Genomic DNA, 18,763 nt, shown 5'->3' on the forward strand with positions numbered 1-18,763 from the left:
AAGGCGCTCTAACGGCAGATGACAGTTATGATCTTTACTGCATACGGTTCAGCACTTAACGTGTGATTTACCACCGTTGACGTTGTGTCGAACCCTCGACCCCCGTTTCGCGGTTTTCCAGTAAATCGGCGTGCATTAACCGTATACATTGAATAGGAAACGACAGATTTATGGGACGATAAAAGTTGCTTTCCCATTCGGCACCGGGCAAAAAGTTGTACGCGTATTTTGTGGCGTTGATTCGAATCAATTCCGACGCATCCGTTTTCGACATTGTCTCGTTTTCCGCGCCCAGTAACCTTCGAACTCTGTTACAGCTCGCGTGTCCTTTAATGTTTTCCAACTATGAATTAGCGTTCCGAACGTGACGTCGGGGATACATACATCGATTTTATCCGAAACAAAACAGTGGCTCCTCGTGCACAAACATTATTATGTTCAATGTTTTCGAGCGACGCATTAAGCCGTGCTCACGCAACGAATACACACTGTACAAACTAGAAGCACACACTGCATGCAAAGTTTGTGTACACATTGTCGAAACCTGCATCAACCGAATCAAACTCTACACTCGCATTGTAGTGCAATACTGGGTACGTTGGTCACGTTATATTCAAAGTTTATGAACCAGTCAAATTGCTAAAACTTACTCCTATAATATTAAACGTTCACGAAGATCTTGCAGAATTGTCCGGATCGAGCTTGTAAAGTTAATCCACGAAGACAAATCTGTTTCGCGAAGAAAGGAAGCCAGTTATCCGCAGTAACGTTTCAATGGAAAGGAAGCTCCGTTCGGACGATTTAACGAACGGCCTTTATTTCATTATACTTTTTAACTGTTGTTACGAGAGCAGCGTATCCGGCGTGGCAATTCGGAAAAAATATCCTGGCAAAGTTTGCCGGATAACGAATTAAGCACAAGCCGCGGAGTTCTCGCGTGCTCTCTCAAACGCGAATAGTAGTTCTCTGGAACAACATTAATCAACGTTACTTTGACCGGAACCCACTTAAGGCGTCTGTTCCTGGAAATTCCCTCCGGAAATCCGGCCATGGATTTCCCGTGATCGAGCAAATTATTTCCTTCCCGTAGTCCTGGGATGTTGCGTTTGTCTAATGTATAGATAAGGGTTCCTTAGTACCCCCATAATATTATTGGACGCAAGAATTCGACCGTAGATCCTCCTCGAATCTCGGAGTAGGAAGATCTTGCTCGTATCTTCGCTGACGGGCGCGATCAAAATTTCATTATTTAAAACTTGTCGAACATAGCGCCGAGATCGATAAACTCCTCGTGATTTCAGAATATCTATACCTGTACGGTTGTCGACGATTGACGCGTGCATCTGCGAACAAGGAGCTCGGGACCGTCAACTTTCCTTCGGGAGAAACATTTTGTTCGCCATTCTTTCTATACTTTGGCCGCGCAAAGTTTCTCGGTCGACGCGTGCCACGCGGTTTACGGTTCACTGCTTCCCGGGAATCGACTTTCGAAATTGTATTTCACAGACAATCCGACGTTTTCACTCTCCTTTTTCTGCGGTTCGGCTTCTTTATTTTCCCGTTCGACGTCGTAAGTTGCACGCAATTTCGCCAACTTTTATTGTTCCGTCCCTGTTCCTAATTTTCATTGCTATAGCCGTAGGACCACAGTGAAACGTTTCTAAACTTTCAAGACGCGTGATTGTATGCCATATTTCGAATATACAAAAAAAAGTTAAAAGCTGCTATTTAATTTTGGGCAGAATCGAATGCTTCTTTCTGTAGTTTTTGGCAGATAACGAGCGTATGAATTGTTTCGCGTTGTGTTATTTTATTGGGAGTGCGGTTCAATTTGCATCGTGACACACAGTTGATGAATATCTGTTTCTTGTTTGTGTGTCCAAGCCTTTTCAAAGCAAATGTTTAATTCGGTGTAATTCGAGCGTGTTTGATATATGAATTTAAACTGTGTTCAAATGCTAGCGAAGTATCTCGTAAAATATGTGTAGCATTTGGTAAATATACGACGAACGAACGTATTGCGCAGAAGTGGTTTACAAAATTTACTTCTAGAAATGAATCACTGGAAGTCACATGCAAAGTAGACAGTTTCGGAATAAAATGCAGGATGAAGTGGATGTGGCAAGGACGCAAAGTTGTATCAAAGCAGACTCGTGGTTCGTTTATCAACGATGTTCGTTTCTTTTTCGATATAATTGCTTTGTACTAAATTCGAAGAGAATTTCCAGAACAAAATAAATGAAAGCAAGAATAATTCTGTACAAGCTTGCATTTGTTCGAAGGAGATTTTATATTGCGAAAATGCTTATTTTAATGGATAAGACGCGTATACGTTCAATATTTTTATATAAATAAATTGAATCGAATAAATAGGACGTGTATCTATGGACGGTGAAATTCGAGGAGTCGCTATATTAAAAAATGTACTCTTGCGCGACTTTCCTCCCCATTATTTTAGTCTCTAAGCATGGTTCTGCTTGTTTATTTGGGTCAACTCGAACGAGCCCGTTAACTGGTTAACAAATGTTCTCGTCGACGGTACGCGAGACTTTCTAAACCCTCCGTAGTTATTTTCTACGAGCCGAATAGCGCGAGACGCAAGATTATTTCGAAATTAATATCTGGGCGACCGAAGCTCGTTCAAGTTCTCGCTTCTAAGGGCGTTCTTCCGTTCTTTTAACCTTTCCCGTGGCCTCGTTCGACCGACTCGCCTCCTAAGGCAACACCCCTTGTTTCTCTGTCTCCGGCTCGTACACAAGACATAGATGAATTCATGTTTTATTCATGCGCTCCGCCGGTGTAGGACCTACCGACAGTATACTTGCACTCAGACGATGGACAGAGAGTGTTTTACATAAGTGCCCGTAGGTTCTCCAGGTTTCTTCCTATTTTCCACGATGAGAGTTCACGGAATTCGTAATGCATAATTCGACAGCCAATAATGTGGCGCGGCGATACAAAGAGGCGACGAGATCAACGTCGAATTCCCAATGCAGTTCGGGGCCAAAAGAGCCTCGCCACGATACTTGTATATTTTTTTTACAATAACAAGAGTCATCCGAGTAACTTTTATTGCACGGTAACGTACTAAAAACAGTATTATATTAATTGGCATTGCGTATCCGTGCTCGCGATATCGCGAAATGCTTTTATCGAAACGCGAAAGAAGGTGCAGGCTATTCATCGTGTAAGTAGATTATGATTTTTCTCTTTCACCTCGAGGGACTGTTGTGTAGTAAAAAATTTACTGAAGATAAGCAGATTTCCTCGGAAATTCTCATAAATAACTTTTCATTGCATATTCCGAAGTTTTTCGGTACCTTTGGTAGTATCTGTGCATCAAAAATATCGGCAGGTATGTTTCCCTTTGATTTCTTCGTTCGAACGGTTGCAAACGTAAAGAAAACTGCGGAAGAGCTTAACGGGAAAGTAAGAATGAAGTTTGATAAAACTTGGTAGCATTGTAGCAGCTCAGAGGACTCGAGACGTCCCTAACTGCGAGTCACTGCATCGAAGTAGAATAAGTAAACGACTAGTCAGACGTCGTATTAGAAGTAGCGCGAACTACCGAACGGAGACCGGTCAAGCGAATAATCGTCGTCGTTAAATTATCCAACGTAGAAGAGCCCTGTTCGTAGCTTCCGCGATTGGTTGCCATTACTCCGTTCCATTCAACTCGACACTGCGCTTTTCCTTTCATTATATCTGAGAACCCGAGTACTTTCAGTGTCGTAAAACGTAACCGTAGATTAATTTTCCCATTGAAGATCCTGAGGGAATCGGACTGTTCCAACGAAGGGAAAATACATTATACACAGCGCGGCTTCTGTTCACGGAAAGACTTAAAGCTTTGAAAAGCGTTCGAACATAAGACCGTTTCACCGAAGAATTACCAGCTCGATTCGACAAGAATGTATTCCTTCCTACGAAAAGCATATCGAGTATTCCTTCCAATATATATATATATATATCCAGGGAATGAAAATTTCTCGAAAATCCGCTCGACCTGATCCGTTCTATAAAGAAATCGTTCGTCGCCGCGATGCCGAGCGGAATTTGATTCCGACATCTGGCTTTCGACGCCACCGGTATCGAACGAGACGTTCTAGCTTCCCGGCGTTCTGTGTACACAACCCGGATTTTCTGTCATTCCTTTTCTTCCCTCTGGTTTTTTCTCCCGCCAGGAAACTTGAACAGAGCACCTGCTACGGTATCGGTTTAACGCTGAAACCCCGTAAAATATTCTGAAATATTCCCGCGTCGCGAATACCAGCCAGAAAGAAGGCGAGATGAACGAAAACGAAAAAGAAAAGAGGAACGGGAGCGTCGCCAGAGACAGACCGGAAAGAAAGAAAGATGACGAGGTCGGTTCGAGCCGTTGGGAGAAAATATGAGATTCAGAAGTCGAAGCTATCGAAAGAACCGCGTTACCATAGTTGTCGACGATGATTCCAGACCTACATTTGCTTAAACAGTCTCTTTAGTTCCAAGCAGGAAATTTCCTCGAGCTTGCGATTCTTTTCACGGAGAACCATTCGACGTATTGGTTTGAACTTTGTAAACATGTTCCTTTTTGTCTTGCCAAGCAATAGGAATTTTCTCGAGTACAATACACTTGTAATACTGGAAGCTGTAGGATAGTTTAAGAAGGGAAAATAGAAGTTTTCGCCGTCTCCTACCTAGATGTAACCCTGAAACGCGAAAGACAGAGCGGGGGCGATCGATGAAGCGCCGTTTGCAAAAGTATCTAGCAAAGTACCGAATGCTTTTTCAGCGTTCCGGAACACTTAACCGTGTTTCATCGGTTGCAAGAATTTCGCGAGCAATCCGCGAAGGAAGAAATATAAGGGCAAGAGAAAGAACGGTGGCGAAAGGATCGCGGCGAGCGAGAAGAGACGGGTGGACAATTTGTCTAAAAGTTCGGGAAGGTAGGAGGAAAATTAGCGAGAGCTGTGGCCGAGCTATTTGTTATAGTGGTGGCAATAATGCTTCCCCCGGCTCTCAAGCTCTCGCTCGTAGAAGTTTCAGTCTTGGTGATAATTAAACTTAATAGCGTTACGCTGCCACCGAAACCAGAAAAATTCACCGGTGAGGAGCTGCAGTTTCTGCAATAAAAGCTTGCGACATTTCATACCGAATTATTTCTCGACGCTGCGATCCACGCGATCGACACCGTTTAACTTTCTTTACGATTTTATAACAATTAACTACGTTATCGTTGTCCATTTGAATCTCAATTGCACACCTGATAAATTAGAAATACATCTAATGTGTCTAAGAAACGATGAAATTTGTTTCCGACTGTTGGAATCGAGAGCTTAATGTACGTTTCTGTCTTATCCTCAGTTTCTTTCCAAGAGGAAAGTCGTAATTCTAAAATAATAACGAGTATTGTAAGAAAACAGAGAAGTTGTCGGGAGCGTAATTGCACGTACCGAAAGAAGAACAAGAACTAACTTGATAACGATCGAAAAGTACGGGACGTAGTAGATGTTAACAGGCAGTCAAAGGAATATTACAGCGCGTTTCGTAATGAAGCTGAGAGTTGAAGTATAATAATCTGAAGCATAATAATCGCCGGAGCTACCGGGGAAGTCTCGCGTCTAAGAAAGTTAGGTGATCCCAGAATTTGGAACGGCGATGCATTATCCGGACTGCGAAATTTCGCCGGGTCCGTAGAAAATTTGCAAACGTACACGATTCGCCCGCAGCGTATCGCAGCATGACACCGAATAACGGGTCGCACATGCACCGTTCTCTTGCACCCTGTGCACTCCTACAATCGTTCGAAACGAACAACTTCCGGAGTGAAATATACCGCGCCTCGAAACCACGACAATTTTTCGCAATCCGTTAGGATAATATTAACACGCGCCAAATGTTCAGAAACTAGCGCGACCTCGAAGGCAAATTTCCGCTGCGTTCGTTCATCTTGCAGGAAAACATATACGTATAAACGATACCGTGAATGTCGTTAAGTTATTTGTGTTCCCCTTGAAATACCTTTATTATCCAAAGTTTCGATGCACCGAAAATAACCGTCCTCCCTGGCCGCATTCTGTCACCGCTATTGGTGGAATCGAGACAAGTTCTGATATCACTAATATATTTACGACCCAAATTGGTATTTTTGTATCGGACCCTTCTGTACAAAATTTAGATCGTTGACTTTTTAACGTTAAAGGCATAATTTATAGGATTATCAGGAAAATTGCTCACGAATGAAGTAAAATGCAATATAATTATTATCCAAGTGATTATCGTGAATGCAATTGATTTTGAATTACATGGCAAGGATATATTCCTTGATATTCATATTTCGAGCTTACGAAGGCACACTATGCGATTACGATATCTGATTGTACACTGTCAATTATTGTCATTTCCATTGAAATAACGAGGTCATATTGCAAGCACACAACTTGCAATTGATCATGTGTACTAATATGCACTTATACGATGCAAATAATCTAAGTGCAAACTGTAATTATGAATGTAAATATTTTCTACCTTGCACTGGTAACTAATTAATAATCTAAATGGAGACCGTAATTACGGATGTAAATATTTTATATTCTACCTTGGGTAACTAATTTGCTTCGATAGTATACATATTAATTTGAATACTCGATTTAATTTTGATACGCGGAGGATATTAAATTCGCCGACAGCGCTTTAGAGCTAATTTTAACTCTCTTTGGGTTCGTGGTACGGTTCTTAATCACGAGTAATTAAAGTGAGAATTTTAAAAATGATATAAAGTAGAAAATTAAATTTCTTGTTCCGCATTAAAGGTAGAATGCTTTCTGTTTCACGGTACTGTAGTTAACTATTATTGCTCGTACAATAGTAATATCAACACGGTATCTTTCGAGATGGTAGCAACCGTGCATTGAGTAATTGTATAAAATTGTTGACATAAATCTGTTAGGGCGAATGTATGATAGATGAAGACGATTTCACTGTGGTCCATCACCATCGAAGCACTGTTGTATTTTTTTAAAGCTTCGTTTCGACTCTCGCGCGTGATTCAAGCTGCGGATAACAAGTTTCTGTTCGCGCAGTTAACGCGATAGATACCGGGAAATAAATGCTTCCAATGCCGAGCACATCGAAACGTGTCAGCGAGCATGAACGGTTAGAGCTTAGTCGAGCCGAGGTGAACGCTACTTCTCTTCGATTCGTGCTATATTTACCGACAAGTGACGGAAAGCACGAGCCGAGCCTCACCATGCGCAAGTCACTCAGAGTCTCTGCAAGTACCGCGTCAGACTCGCCGACTGACGCTCCGTGAAAAGCCGATTTTAACGTCATCCAGTCAAACTTTCCATAGTCGCTGAAAGCTGCTACAAATCGATAACCGAGGAATATACAATTTTTTTTCATGCGAGGCTTTCGGGAAAATCGATTTTATGCCGTTCGGGTCCAACTTTGTTAACGTGTCCGGCCATACTCATTATTTCTACTTGTTTTGGCCCCTGCAAACACTCACCGACAATGATGCTCGTATTACTCGTTTTTCGTAGATTTTATTATCGTGTATCTAGTCGGAACAATATCATTGGCAACGTTTATAAACTAGAATGCTAGTAGAAATGTCAAGGAATGGTCGGACATGCGAGCTGACATATCCATGTACAGTTATTCGCGTGCGAACCAAATGAATTTTCAAAACTGATTGTTGCGAATACAAAACCCCGTGCCGTTGCAAAATGCCCCGTACATTTAAACAAACTAAATTATATTACGATCAGACACGTTCGAGAGTCAATCTCACGCGAATCCCGCGAATAATTAAAATCAATTTTCTCGAAAACGGAGCATCATACGAACAATTTTCGAGTCACTTTTCCATGCAGATTTACCATATTGCCACTTTTATCATCGGCCACCGGACACTGAATATTCTGAATAATTTTTCATTCAGGATTGCTTGCTTAGGCCATTGTTACGCTACGACCAATTTAACGCGAACCGACCATCGCTAGTGGCGTTGGGCGACCACGTCGGTGGTGTTTTGTTCTGGGGATCTACATTGATCATAGTAATTGCTGGTCATCTGTTTGCTCGACGTCGTGGGATACTGGTTACGATCGCCAGCTTCCACGAGATCGCTCGCAATTCAACCACAACCTAAGCAAACAAAATTGGAGTGTAAATTTACAAGTATTCATCTTCAGGACTGAGAGCCTCTGATATTTAGTCGATTTATCTTCTTTACTTAGGCCAGGATCTGTCAGCTGTCAATTGAGTGGACAGCTGTCTATTCTGCGATCGAAGCACGATTGACATACTTTTTCCATTTTTCCTATACAGAGTTAATCGAATGTTACAAATAATTACTGGAAGAATCTGGCGAAGGAACCCGAGTTGACTTCTAATTGATTCCTCGCGTGACGTTCGATCTATAATCCCTTGAAGGATTTACCGATGCGGTTTGTTTCGGATTCGTTTGCGAGCTTCTCGTCGACGTAATAAGCGATGCAATTCCAATCAATTCGAATACGCGCAGAATCCGGCGCGCGTTTCGTCGCGACTCGATCGCAGCGCGAGGCTCTCGAGGAAATTGAATTTATAACTCAAAAGGAGCAATTTCGAAAATAGATTGAAAGTTTCAGAGGCAATCAACTTACAGTTAGAGGAACCCGACGTGTGTATCGTGGCAATCTATCGAACAACACTAGACGAAACTTTGCTTTGCCGGTGTTCCGCTTTGATGTTTGTTCTTATCGAGTTGTTCCACAGAAACAGTTCGTTTTGGAAAACAAGTGGTTTTGCACGCATTTTATTTTTACACGGTTTTTAGTACGCTTCCGAGGAAGCAGCGTTACTTGTTTCGCAAACTTTCAACCGGCAAGATGAAGGAACGCTCGTCCGGAATTAAGACCGGGTTTTCTTAACAAATAAAGCAACTTTAAAGCCCACAACAGAGGTAGAGAGTAGTAGCATCGCTAACGGGTATCGCGAGCATTCTCGTGGGCGAGAGATCGTTAAATATGCCACGTACCTCTCGATTTTTAAGATTCGAGAGACAGTTATATTAACTAACCATGAAACCCTTTTCTCTCGACTGCTTCGTGTGTGCCGTTTGGCAAGCGGAAATTAAATGAAAATCGCTCGTCCCGCTGCTCTGACGGGAAATGAAAATTGAATGGTCACGAACAGAGAGACAAAAAGGGGATGGCTTATAGAATATCGATACATATATGTAGAAAAAAGGGGGCCAGCGTAGATGTGTACAGATGAAAGCAGAAAAGAGCGAAACGCATACGGAAGAAACTCAGGATTTACTATCGTTTCAATTTCTACTGGAAAAATGAAGTTTTCGCTTGTCGATTTTCCAAACCGACAGTATTATTGGTTACGTTATTACATCGAAGTGCTCGTCGTATTATTTCCATCGCTCTATGGATTTCGCTCAAACTGGATCGCAGTCGGATACCTGACTGTCGCTATTTTCATTTCCCTCGTCTCGATTTTATTTTTTTCCCCTCGGTCGTAGCAAGTTCTGCGAAGTATTCGGGAATCGATATCGTTGTCAAAATAATCCTCGAATAGAAATGCAACGCGATTCGTGTCCGTGTTTTCGTTGGCAAAAAAGTAACCCGTGATCCTAAAGTATCGGCAATCTCAAGCATCGGCATGGCTATTAAGTTGTTAAAAATCAAGAAACGCGTTAAACGTAATCTAATATATTTCAATTAATAATAGATCCGAGAACTGTATCGCATAACGACACTTACGGTTCCAGCGCCAGGGTCGGTGATTTTGCAGGGTAAATTGGCGGTACTTCCGCTTTGCGCGAGGACTTCCTTGATGGGACCCTCGATGACATCGTCACTTTTATCTTCGGAGCCCTTCAACGGCACCACTTTGTTATTGGCGCTTAACGATCGTTGATGCTCCGCCTGGCTCCCTGGAAAAAAAAATATCGAAACCATGTACACGAAGTGTAAATAATGTGCAGCGTTTTATGTACTGCATTAGCGATGAGCAACCTTTCGTTTTTCGACGGGCTGAAATTGAAAACCCAATAATCCGCTCGGGCAGCTGCGACCGTAATTTTGAAAAATCTGGCATATAGATTTACAAATTTATACATTTTCTTAGTTGATTTATCGATTCAAACATAAATATACGCGCAATCGGTTGTCGGTTCAACAATTCCGTTATTAGATTTTAATTGACGAATTGATTTAACAATTTAACCTATCGAAAGTTAGATTTCAAAGGTATCTTAAATTTTGTATTCGTTGTTCACGGATAAAATTTGCATGAATCTGCGTGGCAATAATAATTATTAGTCATTAATTATATTACTCGACACTGCTAGGGCTTTGGTTTCTCGATTTTCATAGCACTTTAATGTAATCGCGTGTATTGTACACATAAAGGGTTGGCTGTGATTTATAATTAGCTACATACACATGAATCGTCTGTGACTGTGATAGTGAAACTAGTGGAATTGTTTATCGTTAACCCGGATAAATTTTCAAGACTATCCGGAAGCACTAAAAAACGATCGTAGACTCAAAAGCTCCGGAAGCTGCTGGCTCTAAGGCCTAAGCGAAGCTACAATCGGAGATTAAGGGTGAATTCTGTGGTTCTTGGTTGGCAATGGGCACAATAACGTCGCGGGTCGAGAGGAATTCTCTCTCGCCTCAAGATTAATGTAACCCGCGTCCCAACGATAACGCATAACCCGGGTGCAGCGTAAGTGGCTTAAATGAATAACTTAGTCAGGACAATTACGTGGCTTTGGTCCGCGTTTACTGCAACCGTGCTGTTACAAATCTACCGGAGCTTCTGCGGGAATTCACTTTGAAAACACTTAAACATCCAAAGCGTTTTCCAGGTATCATTCCCAGCGTCGATTGCTCCGGCGGCCGCGTATCGATTGCGCTTACGCTTACATGGTATGCGCATATCTTTCCCTGAAAATGCAGGTCAGGATCGGTTTCGCGAAACCGGCAATCGAACGTTACGAAAAGTCTTTAAACATGATTAACGACGCTTTTACGCGACAGTACGTTAAGTAACACCGAGATTGTAAATTACAATCTATCTATGACGGATGTTTCGAGCGCATTTCGGTCGTCAGTCTCGATTGCATTAAAATGCAATAAGTCGCGCGCGTTCGAAGTTCGCTCGCTGCATAATAAGATTCCCGTGGATGCATACTCGAGGCTGGTTGTTGTATAACGTATAACGAGCCTCTATTTATCCCGCGTACTTGAGCCGTGTACACGATGAAAACGTCGGCAATTAGCTCTCGTTACCCTGCTCGGGGCTCGTTCGACGGTTCGTTAAACCTGACCTGCTTCTCCGAGCTCGCGAATCGTCCCGCTCTCGGGGACCAAACGCTCAAGGAGGGATTTCGTCACGTGGCAGGCTCGGGATCGCACGCGAACGCGAACGTGGTCGCGGAAACGGCGCATGTGCACGCGATCGTAGATCGAGCCAGCGGTTTTCTTCCGAGACGACTGGCTTCGTTCTTTCTTCCGACAGTTCGGCCTAGATTCGCGGCTCCCCCGGAAACACCCGCGATTTATTGCGTTTTTATTGGCACCGTCGCGCACATTCGACCGTATAATTTCCTTCGACTCCGCCCTTGGGGTGCCCGGATAATTGAAAAGTACACTGGCGAACGTCTCCGACTCGGTTTACACGCGCATTTTATCGATCCCTTGTTTGTACACTCCCCCGCTGTTTCTACACGACGGAGTCTTAATTGTCCTTCCGAGGAATCGAGATTAGCGAACGTAGGACATTTTCGAACAATAACTTGAGGGCGTTGCTCCGCGCGCAGCCCTCTGAATAATTTCTATGAAGGCAAAGTCGTTTCCGGCTTCAGCCTCGTCGATGATACTTAACACCCTGGTATTTTATGCGAGCCCCGGCGTGTCCTGTCGCGTTACGAGCTCCCTCAGCCGCTGAAAGCACCTTCTCATTCGGCATTATCGTCTTTTTACGATGTACACACCGATATTGGCGAGGTACTGCCGTGTGCGGCTCCTGCGACGTACTTTGTAGCCGCACGTGTGAACGGACAATGCACGGTGCTCGATAAACTCGCAGCCAGCTTTTCCCTGGCTGCTACGAAACCACCCCCGTGGAGCTAGACGGTGTCGCCGATATCGACTTTTAGAGAGCTTTAAAAAAATCTCTCAAGGATAGCGTAAACCCTCGCAAGCGTCACGGAGATGTTTGTGTCCCGGTGGACACCAGTTCTCACCTCCCTGCATCCGACAGTTGTGTACGTAACACCCACCGAAATGTCGCGTGATATATTCAAATTCCAAGGGGAACAACTACCGACGGACATTTTTTTAACAAATTCCCACTCCCGTTTTTCGAATATAATTTTAAAACACCTCGGGTTTCCAATTTCCGACGAATATTTTTTACCGTACAATCAACGTAAATAAATGAATATTCATCAACGACAGGTTTTATAAAATGTTCTTTAAATGTTCAGAAATATAATTAATTGGAACCTTCAACAATGCAAACAAAAGCTTGTATTTTTACCTGTACTATTAGTTAACATGTCAAAATTGTCGTAAAAAACAAAATGTTTTCTGGATTAAAACTTTGACAGCAACAGTTTCGATGTAACGAAAAATGTTTAAATGATTTTGGTTTGATATTTTAGTCCGGTATTTTATACGTATACAAACATCACCACCATATGTATTCAAACTCCCATCATAAAACAAAGTTAAACGACTATCAAGTTTATTCGTATCGCGGTACTTTTAATTGATATTTGACTTCCGTTATTATATAACGGAAAATATAAATTCGTGCTAAATGTAAAGAAAAATCAAACTTGAACTCATATGGTATAAAATAAAAGCAGCGAAACGCGTCCAAATTTTTAGTAATATGGACCAACGCCTCTAATTCTCTTGAATTTTGCGAAAGATTGCGAAAGTTAGACGATTTAAACGGGATCCGGTAACAATTGCCGACACGACGATGGAACGGAAACCGATATATTCGGTTTAACGTTACGATAAAACACAATTATCCGTGGACACGTTCCAGTAATTGCTCTTTATTTATATTTTCCGATAACGCGACGAGGGATCTATGCGCTCGCGGAGCACGAAATCGAGTTTATGGCAGCTGGCTTCGAACGCGTCAATGATAACGAATCACTGCGTCCTACAGTCGTATCGTGCACTGTACGTTTTACGAGCCTTAAATCCTTAAAAGTGCTCCTCTCGCTTGCATGAGGCTTAAATCATTCCGATCCTTAACGAACAAAGGATTACTCGGAGGATGACACAAGTATCAGATCTAGGAAATTTATCGTGTCAGAAATGAATTCGCATCTCTCTCGACGCTGTATCAAACAGAATGTAAATCCCTATAACCAACATCAAAACAAAAATTCCTAAGTGCGAATAAAATCATGGAGAATTGGTCGCAAATCGGACGCGACTCTCGAAATGGAATCGTTCCAGGATTAGTGAAATTGCTTAAAATTAATTCCGGGCAATTGCGGATCGTAAAATGGCCGAGCAACGAAGGCTACTGCGAGTTTAATTAAAGTTTCAATTAGAATCGGAGTCTCCAAGGTGCTTTGCGCGTATGTAGATCGCCGTTTCGGGAGTCCAAGGAGAGGATTAAAAATTTGCCAGTCGTCGGTGATCGATCGACGAGGAACCGTGACCGAGGACTTTCCGCGAGTAGAATCGATAAAACGATCCGATGAATAAATTCCTGGCCAGGGTAACGACTCCGGCCGAGAAACGAATGGTTTATGGCCGTCGGAAAGTTTCTGTCGGTGCTAACGAGCCGAAAGTTTGTGCGGTCTTCAAGAACACGATAACCGGATATTACTTGTCAGCCATCAACTGGCACAGTGAATTAAGTGTTTTCTGTGTCAGCACGAAAATGACTTGCTGATACGCGAACGCGGAAGAGCTTCCCGTCGTGAAAGCACACATTCGAACTTCCCACTTCAGTCGACCGTGATTACTGCGAGACGTTGTTACATAGTAGATCGGCTCCCTTAAAGCACTGTTCCCGTCTAACTGACTCTAACGCTTCGCTTAGATGTATTACGCAATCTACATATACGTATAACGCTGATTACTTCGATAACTAGTGCCTTTTCAGGTGTTATTAAATCTAATATAGGGGACATTGTCGATCATAATCTAACCCTCTCTTAATTCACGATTTTTTTGCATTTTCAAGTTCAGAAACACCAGAATATAATTGCCTTCCATCGAAACGTTGAGCAGAACGAAGGGTTTTCATCGTACTATTTCGTCCAGTGTCTTCCAAAGTACGGGTCGCAATTCTTTGACAAACAAGACAACTGTCCCTGATTTATTTAACGAATTCCACCAAGGCATTCCCTTTGTTATAAAAAACCTTCTCGTAATAGATTTCTGCTCGTAGATCTCTCCGATGTTTCTTCTAAGGTAATTCTGAGTATCTTGTTTCTTACGCTAATGAAAAACATGATAAACGACAATACTTACCAGTGAAATGAAGATGTATTTCCAGGAAAATGCTCGCTAGGATCAGGAGCGTTCTCATGGTGACAATTAATTTGTAGCGTCGTTATTTCAGACGTTCATTGTACTTGTCTGCAACAAACAGAAAGAAATACAATAAAAATGAGTCCTTCGTTTCTCTACTCGACGTTTAACAACTTGTCTTATATTTTTAATTTATTAGCTGCAATTTGTGAGTCATGGAACATTCAACTTTGAAAACAAATTTCTGTCAATTTCAGAAGATCGTAGGAGGATAGAAACGTATGAAAACACGTCAGTGAAAATACATGTATAGTCACTACCGGTGAAATACCATCGACTACAAAACTATAACAAGTTTCTTGGCTCGCGATACGTTTCCTCTGCGATTTCGCGTCTCATCCTCGAGTGCGAGTTCAAGTCTCCTGTAATCGATATGGGTTTAAGTAGAAGGGCCTGTGACCCTTAGACTCTCTCTGTTCAGCTCCAAGTTTTCTCTATAAGTAGCTCGCTATCGTCAAGTGTTTTCGACAAGAGAAAGAAGAACGGAAAAATGGATCGCGGAAAATTCCCATGGACAACAAATCCTCGTTCGTAGTAAAGCCGAAAGGGGTAGTGATTTTCCGCGCGAGAGTAAATTGAAAATTTAGAATAAAATACTGTCATGTGAGGCTTTGTTGCCTGGAATGGTTATCTCGAAAATTCGCTGGGAAAATTGCGCGACAGATTTTTAATAACGCGGTGTTGGAGTTCATAGAGAAAACAATAAAAATCATGCTCATGCGCAGAACAAAATAACTCTACAGAATATAAGTGTTTTAATATAACAATTTGGAAGATGTGCAAAATTACTTTTGGTAAATTTCTGGTTGCGATATGGAGATTGTAGCATTATAAGAATCTTGCAACAGATTATTGGAAATAATATAATTCTCGGTGCGAATACGGAGGCAAATATTCAGAAGTAGGGTATGTGAAATCTAAAATCAAATTACAAATTCGTTTGGGGTGCCGTCGAACCAATGGGAATAATCGATACTCCTTTACCCTCGGGTCCCTTTAAATATTTAACAGGGCGTCTGATAGCGTGCCGCAATGGGTTAGGCCGTGGGGCCGCAGAAATTGCACGAGTTTTCTGATACTATTTACATAGAGTTCACGATCGATTCTTCTTGTAAACACGTGGCGAAGAGACACGCTTAAACTTACCACCAACACACCGTATCGTATGTTTCATTATACAAACGCCCCTATAAGTAGAGATACACCCCCAAAGAAGGTACAGAAATCTATTCCATTTCTTTTTCCAACCCTCCCTGTACACGAAGGGCCTCGACGCCATTCGACAATAGTAATTTCCCTGCCAGTATGGTTTGTAAATACAAACGTGTTCCCGGGTGCCTAAGATTTATAGAACTCGTAAAGCCAGAAAATTCATTGCGAGGGTAGATGTTGTGGCGGCTTGTTACGGTTGATTCGACGGGCGTAACGCTAACACCGTGTACACGCTCGTCGAGTTAACGCCAACAAATTGTACGAGCATTGCCAAACTCACACGAACGCGCAGTCAACAAATCTGCAAGGATCCAATAAATTTCGATTCGAAAAAATCTCGACGAACGGAGTTCGCAGGTACGTACGCGTCTATCGAAATTCAGCGTCGATTTATCACCCGCGTCAGGCACGTTTCAACCATTGCTTTGCACTGAGTTTTCACTTCGCGGGCTGCAATCTTCTTTGGCCTCTCAATATTTTGTATCCTTCCTCTTTTCTTCGTTAACTACGAAACCATTACACGAACAAACGTTTCTTTCGTATACCTTCGAACGGGGGTGACTTTTCTCAATTTTCAAATTACAGTTCCAAATTACTTTCGGGTAACTCACGATTTCTTTAATTTAAATTTATGATTGTTCAGCGTTTGTCAACGAATAAATTGATTCTTTTGATCTGAAACCTCTGTGACACCCACGCACAGTGTGCCGATGTACACGCTGCTTTCATTAACCGATGATCAAGGGTTTCCGTGGAACAGCAAGGACATTATTAGTACAGCTCGAAGGGACAAACACTTCTTGAATTGGATATTGACAGGCGTCGAGAATATCTGTCACTGACTCTGAGAACGTCGATGAACAGGAGCAGATACGATGATATATCGAAGCTATCAAAGTCACTAGGGTGTATTCGAGGCGATCCTGAAATCGAAGCTTCAGAACTTCTCGCGTTCATTACTCGATCGTTCCAAAAGTTGTATCGGCGAACAAGGAACATTTAGAATGCAGAGAAAGTTATCTATCAGTCAGATTATATATTTAAAATATAAATAATCTCTATAATAGAAAATAAAACGTCCAGAATATCAGCCCGCTCGACAGTATCAATTTCAACACTATTCTACCTCGCTCGTTCAATTTTTGATCGCGACATCAATTATTTACTTTCTCCAATTTACCTCAAATAATTCGCCTTTCCTATTAATCTGACGGAAAAACATCGAGCGTGAAATTTTTAGTAGAAATAATTGCTCCTGTCGGCAAAATGCGTTTTAATTCAAATCTCTGCCTCTTTTCACGAGCAGAACGAACGACGATGGCGATGATAAATCGCGAATTAAAGCAACGGCAACGACACCGACACGACATTTTTCCCGGCCTTCGAAACGTCTAATCGGATTTTTTTTACTCTCTGCCCGTCTCTAACAAACGGTCGTATCCCCGAATTCGCAGTTTCCCGTGCACACAAAAGGCGTCGGTGGCAATATTCAATAGCTCGACGGGCGAAAAATATCACTGCGGTGGGAGAAAAAATAGAAAAAAAAGAAAAAAAAAGGTAACAAAATATCGCTGGCTTATCGGTGTTTGCATCATCACGGTATTTCCCGTGAAACTAGCGTGTTCCCGTTCTCAATTTATTTCCGCGTTTACCCACACTTACCGTTCGAACGTTCCCGCAACGGTTCACGCTTGCGATTCGTGCGAACTTCCGAACGCGGCGTGCCATTATATCTGGTCATTGTATTCTATTTGTCGCGCATATGCGCAATCCTGCGGTTATTCTCGCCGCTGTCGAGTAAACACTCAAACCGAGACTTTTCAATGCCGTCTAGACAATTCCACGAAACAATTCCCAGCGTTTACAGCACCGGACATTTTCATTTCACGTACATTTCGTTTGAGCGTAGACTAAAACAGATTCTCAGAAAGAATTATATTTCATATCAAACATCTCGAGCAAACGTTTCCCCCATTTTCTGTAGAAACGAAAATAGTATAAATTTGTTCGCCTACTATCAGCAATTGTTCTAACGAGCAGAAAATCTTAAACGCAATTTCGTGACGCCATTCTGCTAGATCTTTGTCCGTGTAATCAACCCCTAGAATGTTTACTGCCAGTAGATAAACATCCTGCATAAATATTATTATTATACAGAGAACTCAGCAACAGGTGTCAGAAACTTTAAGGCGTTATGCACGAAAATAAGATGAAGTCAAGAGTGACGATATTGCGTTTGAGGTTCTTTTACTTCCCGACCTATATAGCTGAAAGCTGTTTCATAATCGTGGGAGGACATTTTTCAGTCGTGCCAACAACAGTTACTACGCCGTTATATCGCATGAAAACATGTGTGCTCGCTACGACTTGATTTATATTGGAAGATATAAGATCCGTACAAAATTAGACGTTTTACGTTGTACGTCGTTTCTGCGTATAGCTCGAACGTTTATCGTTCAACGAGAACGATGGAATAAATTATTTCTTCCACGTGTCTGTTATTTCCCTGCAAGCGAACCGTGCATCCGCGTCGGTCGAGGGATTCTTATTACGGAAATTGCAACTCAAAGGGGATGAATCCTTTAATAGCAACAAACACCGTATACTAAAACGCAAGTAAACTTAAGTACACTAACGCCTTTAACTCTCTAATTAATGCGGTACGCTCTCACGCGATAACCGGCTCTTTGATTCTCTGGGCGCGCTCTTATTTAACTGACCGTTTAACGAATGTCTTTGAAGTTTGAACTTTCAAAAATAATTAAAAATTTATAACGTACAACGTATTTATAGCGTAAATTGTTTTGGAAGTGATCATCCTGCTTTTTGTGTATAGAATTAATTTAAACACAAATGCAAGTGACAAAAATGCAGAACAAAGCCACGTACGATAAAATGTTATTCTATATTTTCGCTTCAGTTTTTCACGTAGTATCATTCGTTATATTCTTTAAAATGTAGCCTGGGATTTTATCGACATCTTCGCAACA

The 18,763-nt window shown here is 42.0% G+C and overlaps 1 protein-coding gene across 1 annotated transcript in view; it reads right to left on the bottom strand.

Moving 5' to 3' along the window:
- The window catches only part of LOC143341679 (limbic system-associated membrane protein), a 69,243-nt gene that overhangs the window by 8,968 nt on the left and 41,512 nt on the right, over nucleotides 1-18,763 (bottom strand). The window contains exons 2-3 of the mRNA XM_076764700.1: nucleotides 14,502-14,609; nucleotides 9,744-9,916 (exon numbers count right to left, since the gene is read on the bottom strand). Of these exons, the coding sequence (XP_076620815.1) occupies nucleotides 9,744-9,916; nucleotides 14,502-14,559 (231 nt within the window). The 5' untranslated portion in view covers nucleotides 14,560-14,609. The remainder of the gene's footprint in view (nucleotides 1-9,743; nucleotides 9,917-14,501; nucleotides 14,610-18,763) is intronic.

The sequence above is a fragment of the Colletes latitarsis genome, chromosome 5 (genome assembly GCF_051014445.1).
Source record: "Colletes latitarsis isolate SP2378_abdomen chromosome 5, iyColLati1, whole genome shotgun sequence".
NCBI lineage: Eukaryota > Metazoa > Arthropoda > Insecta > Hymenoptera > Colletidae > Colletes > Colletes latitarsis.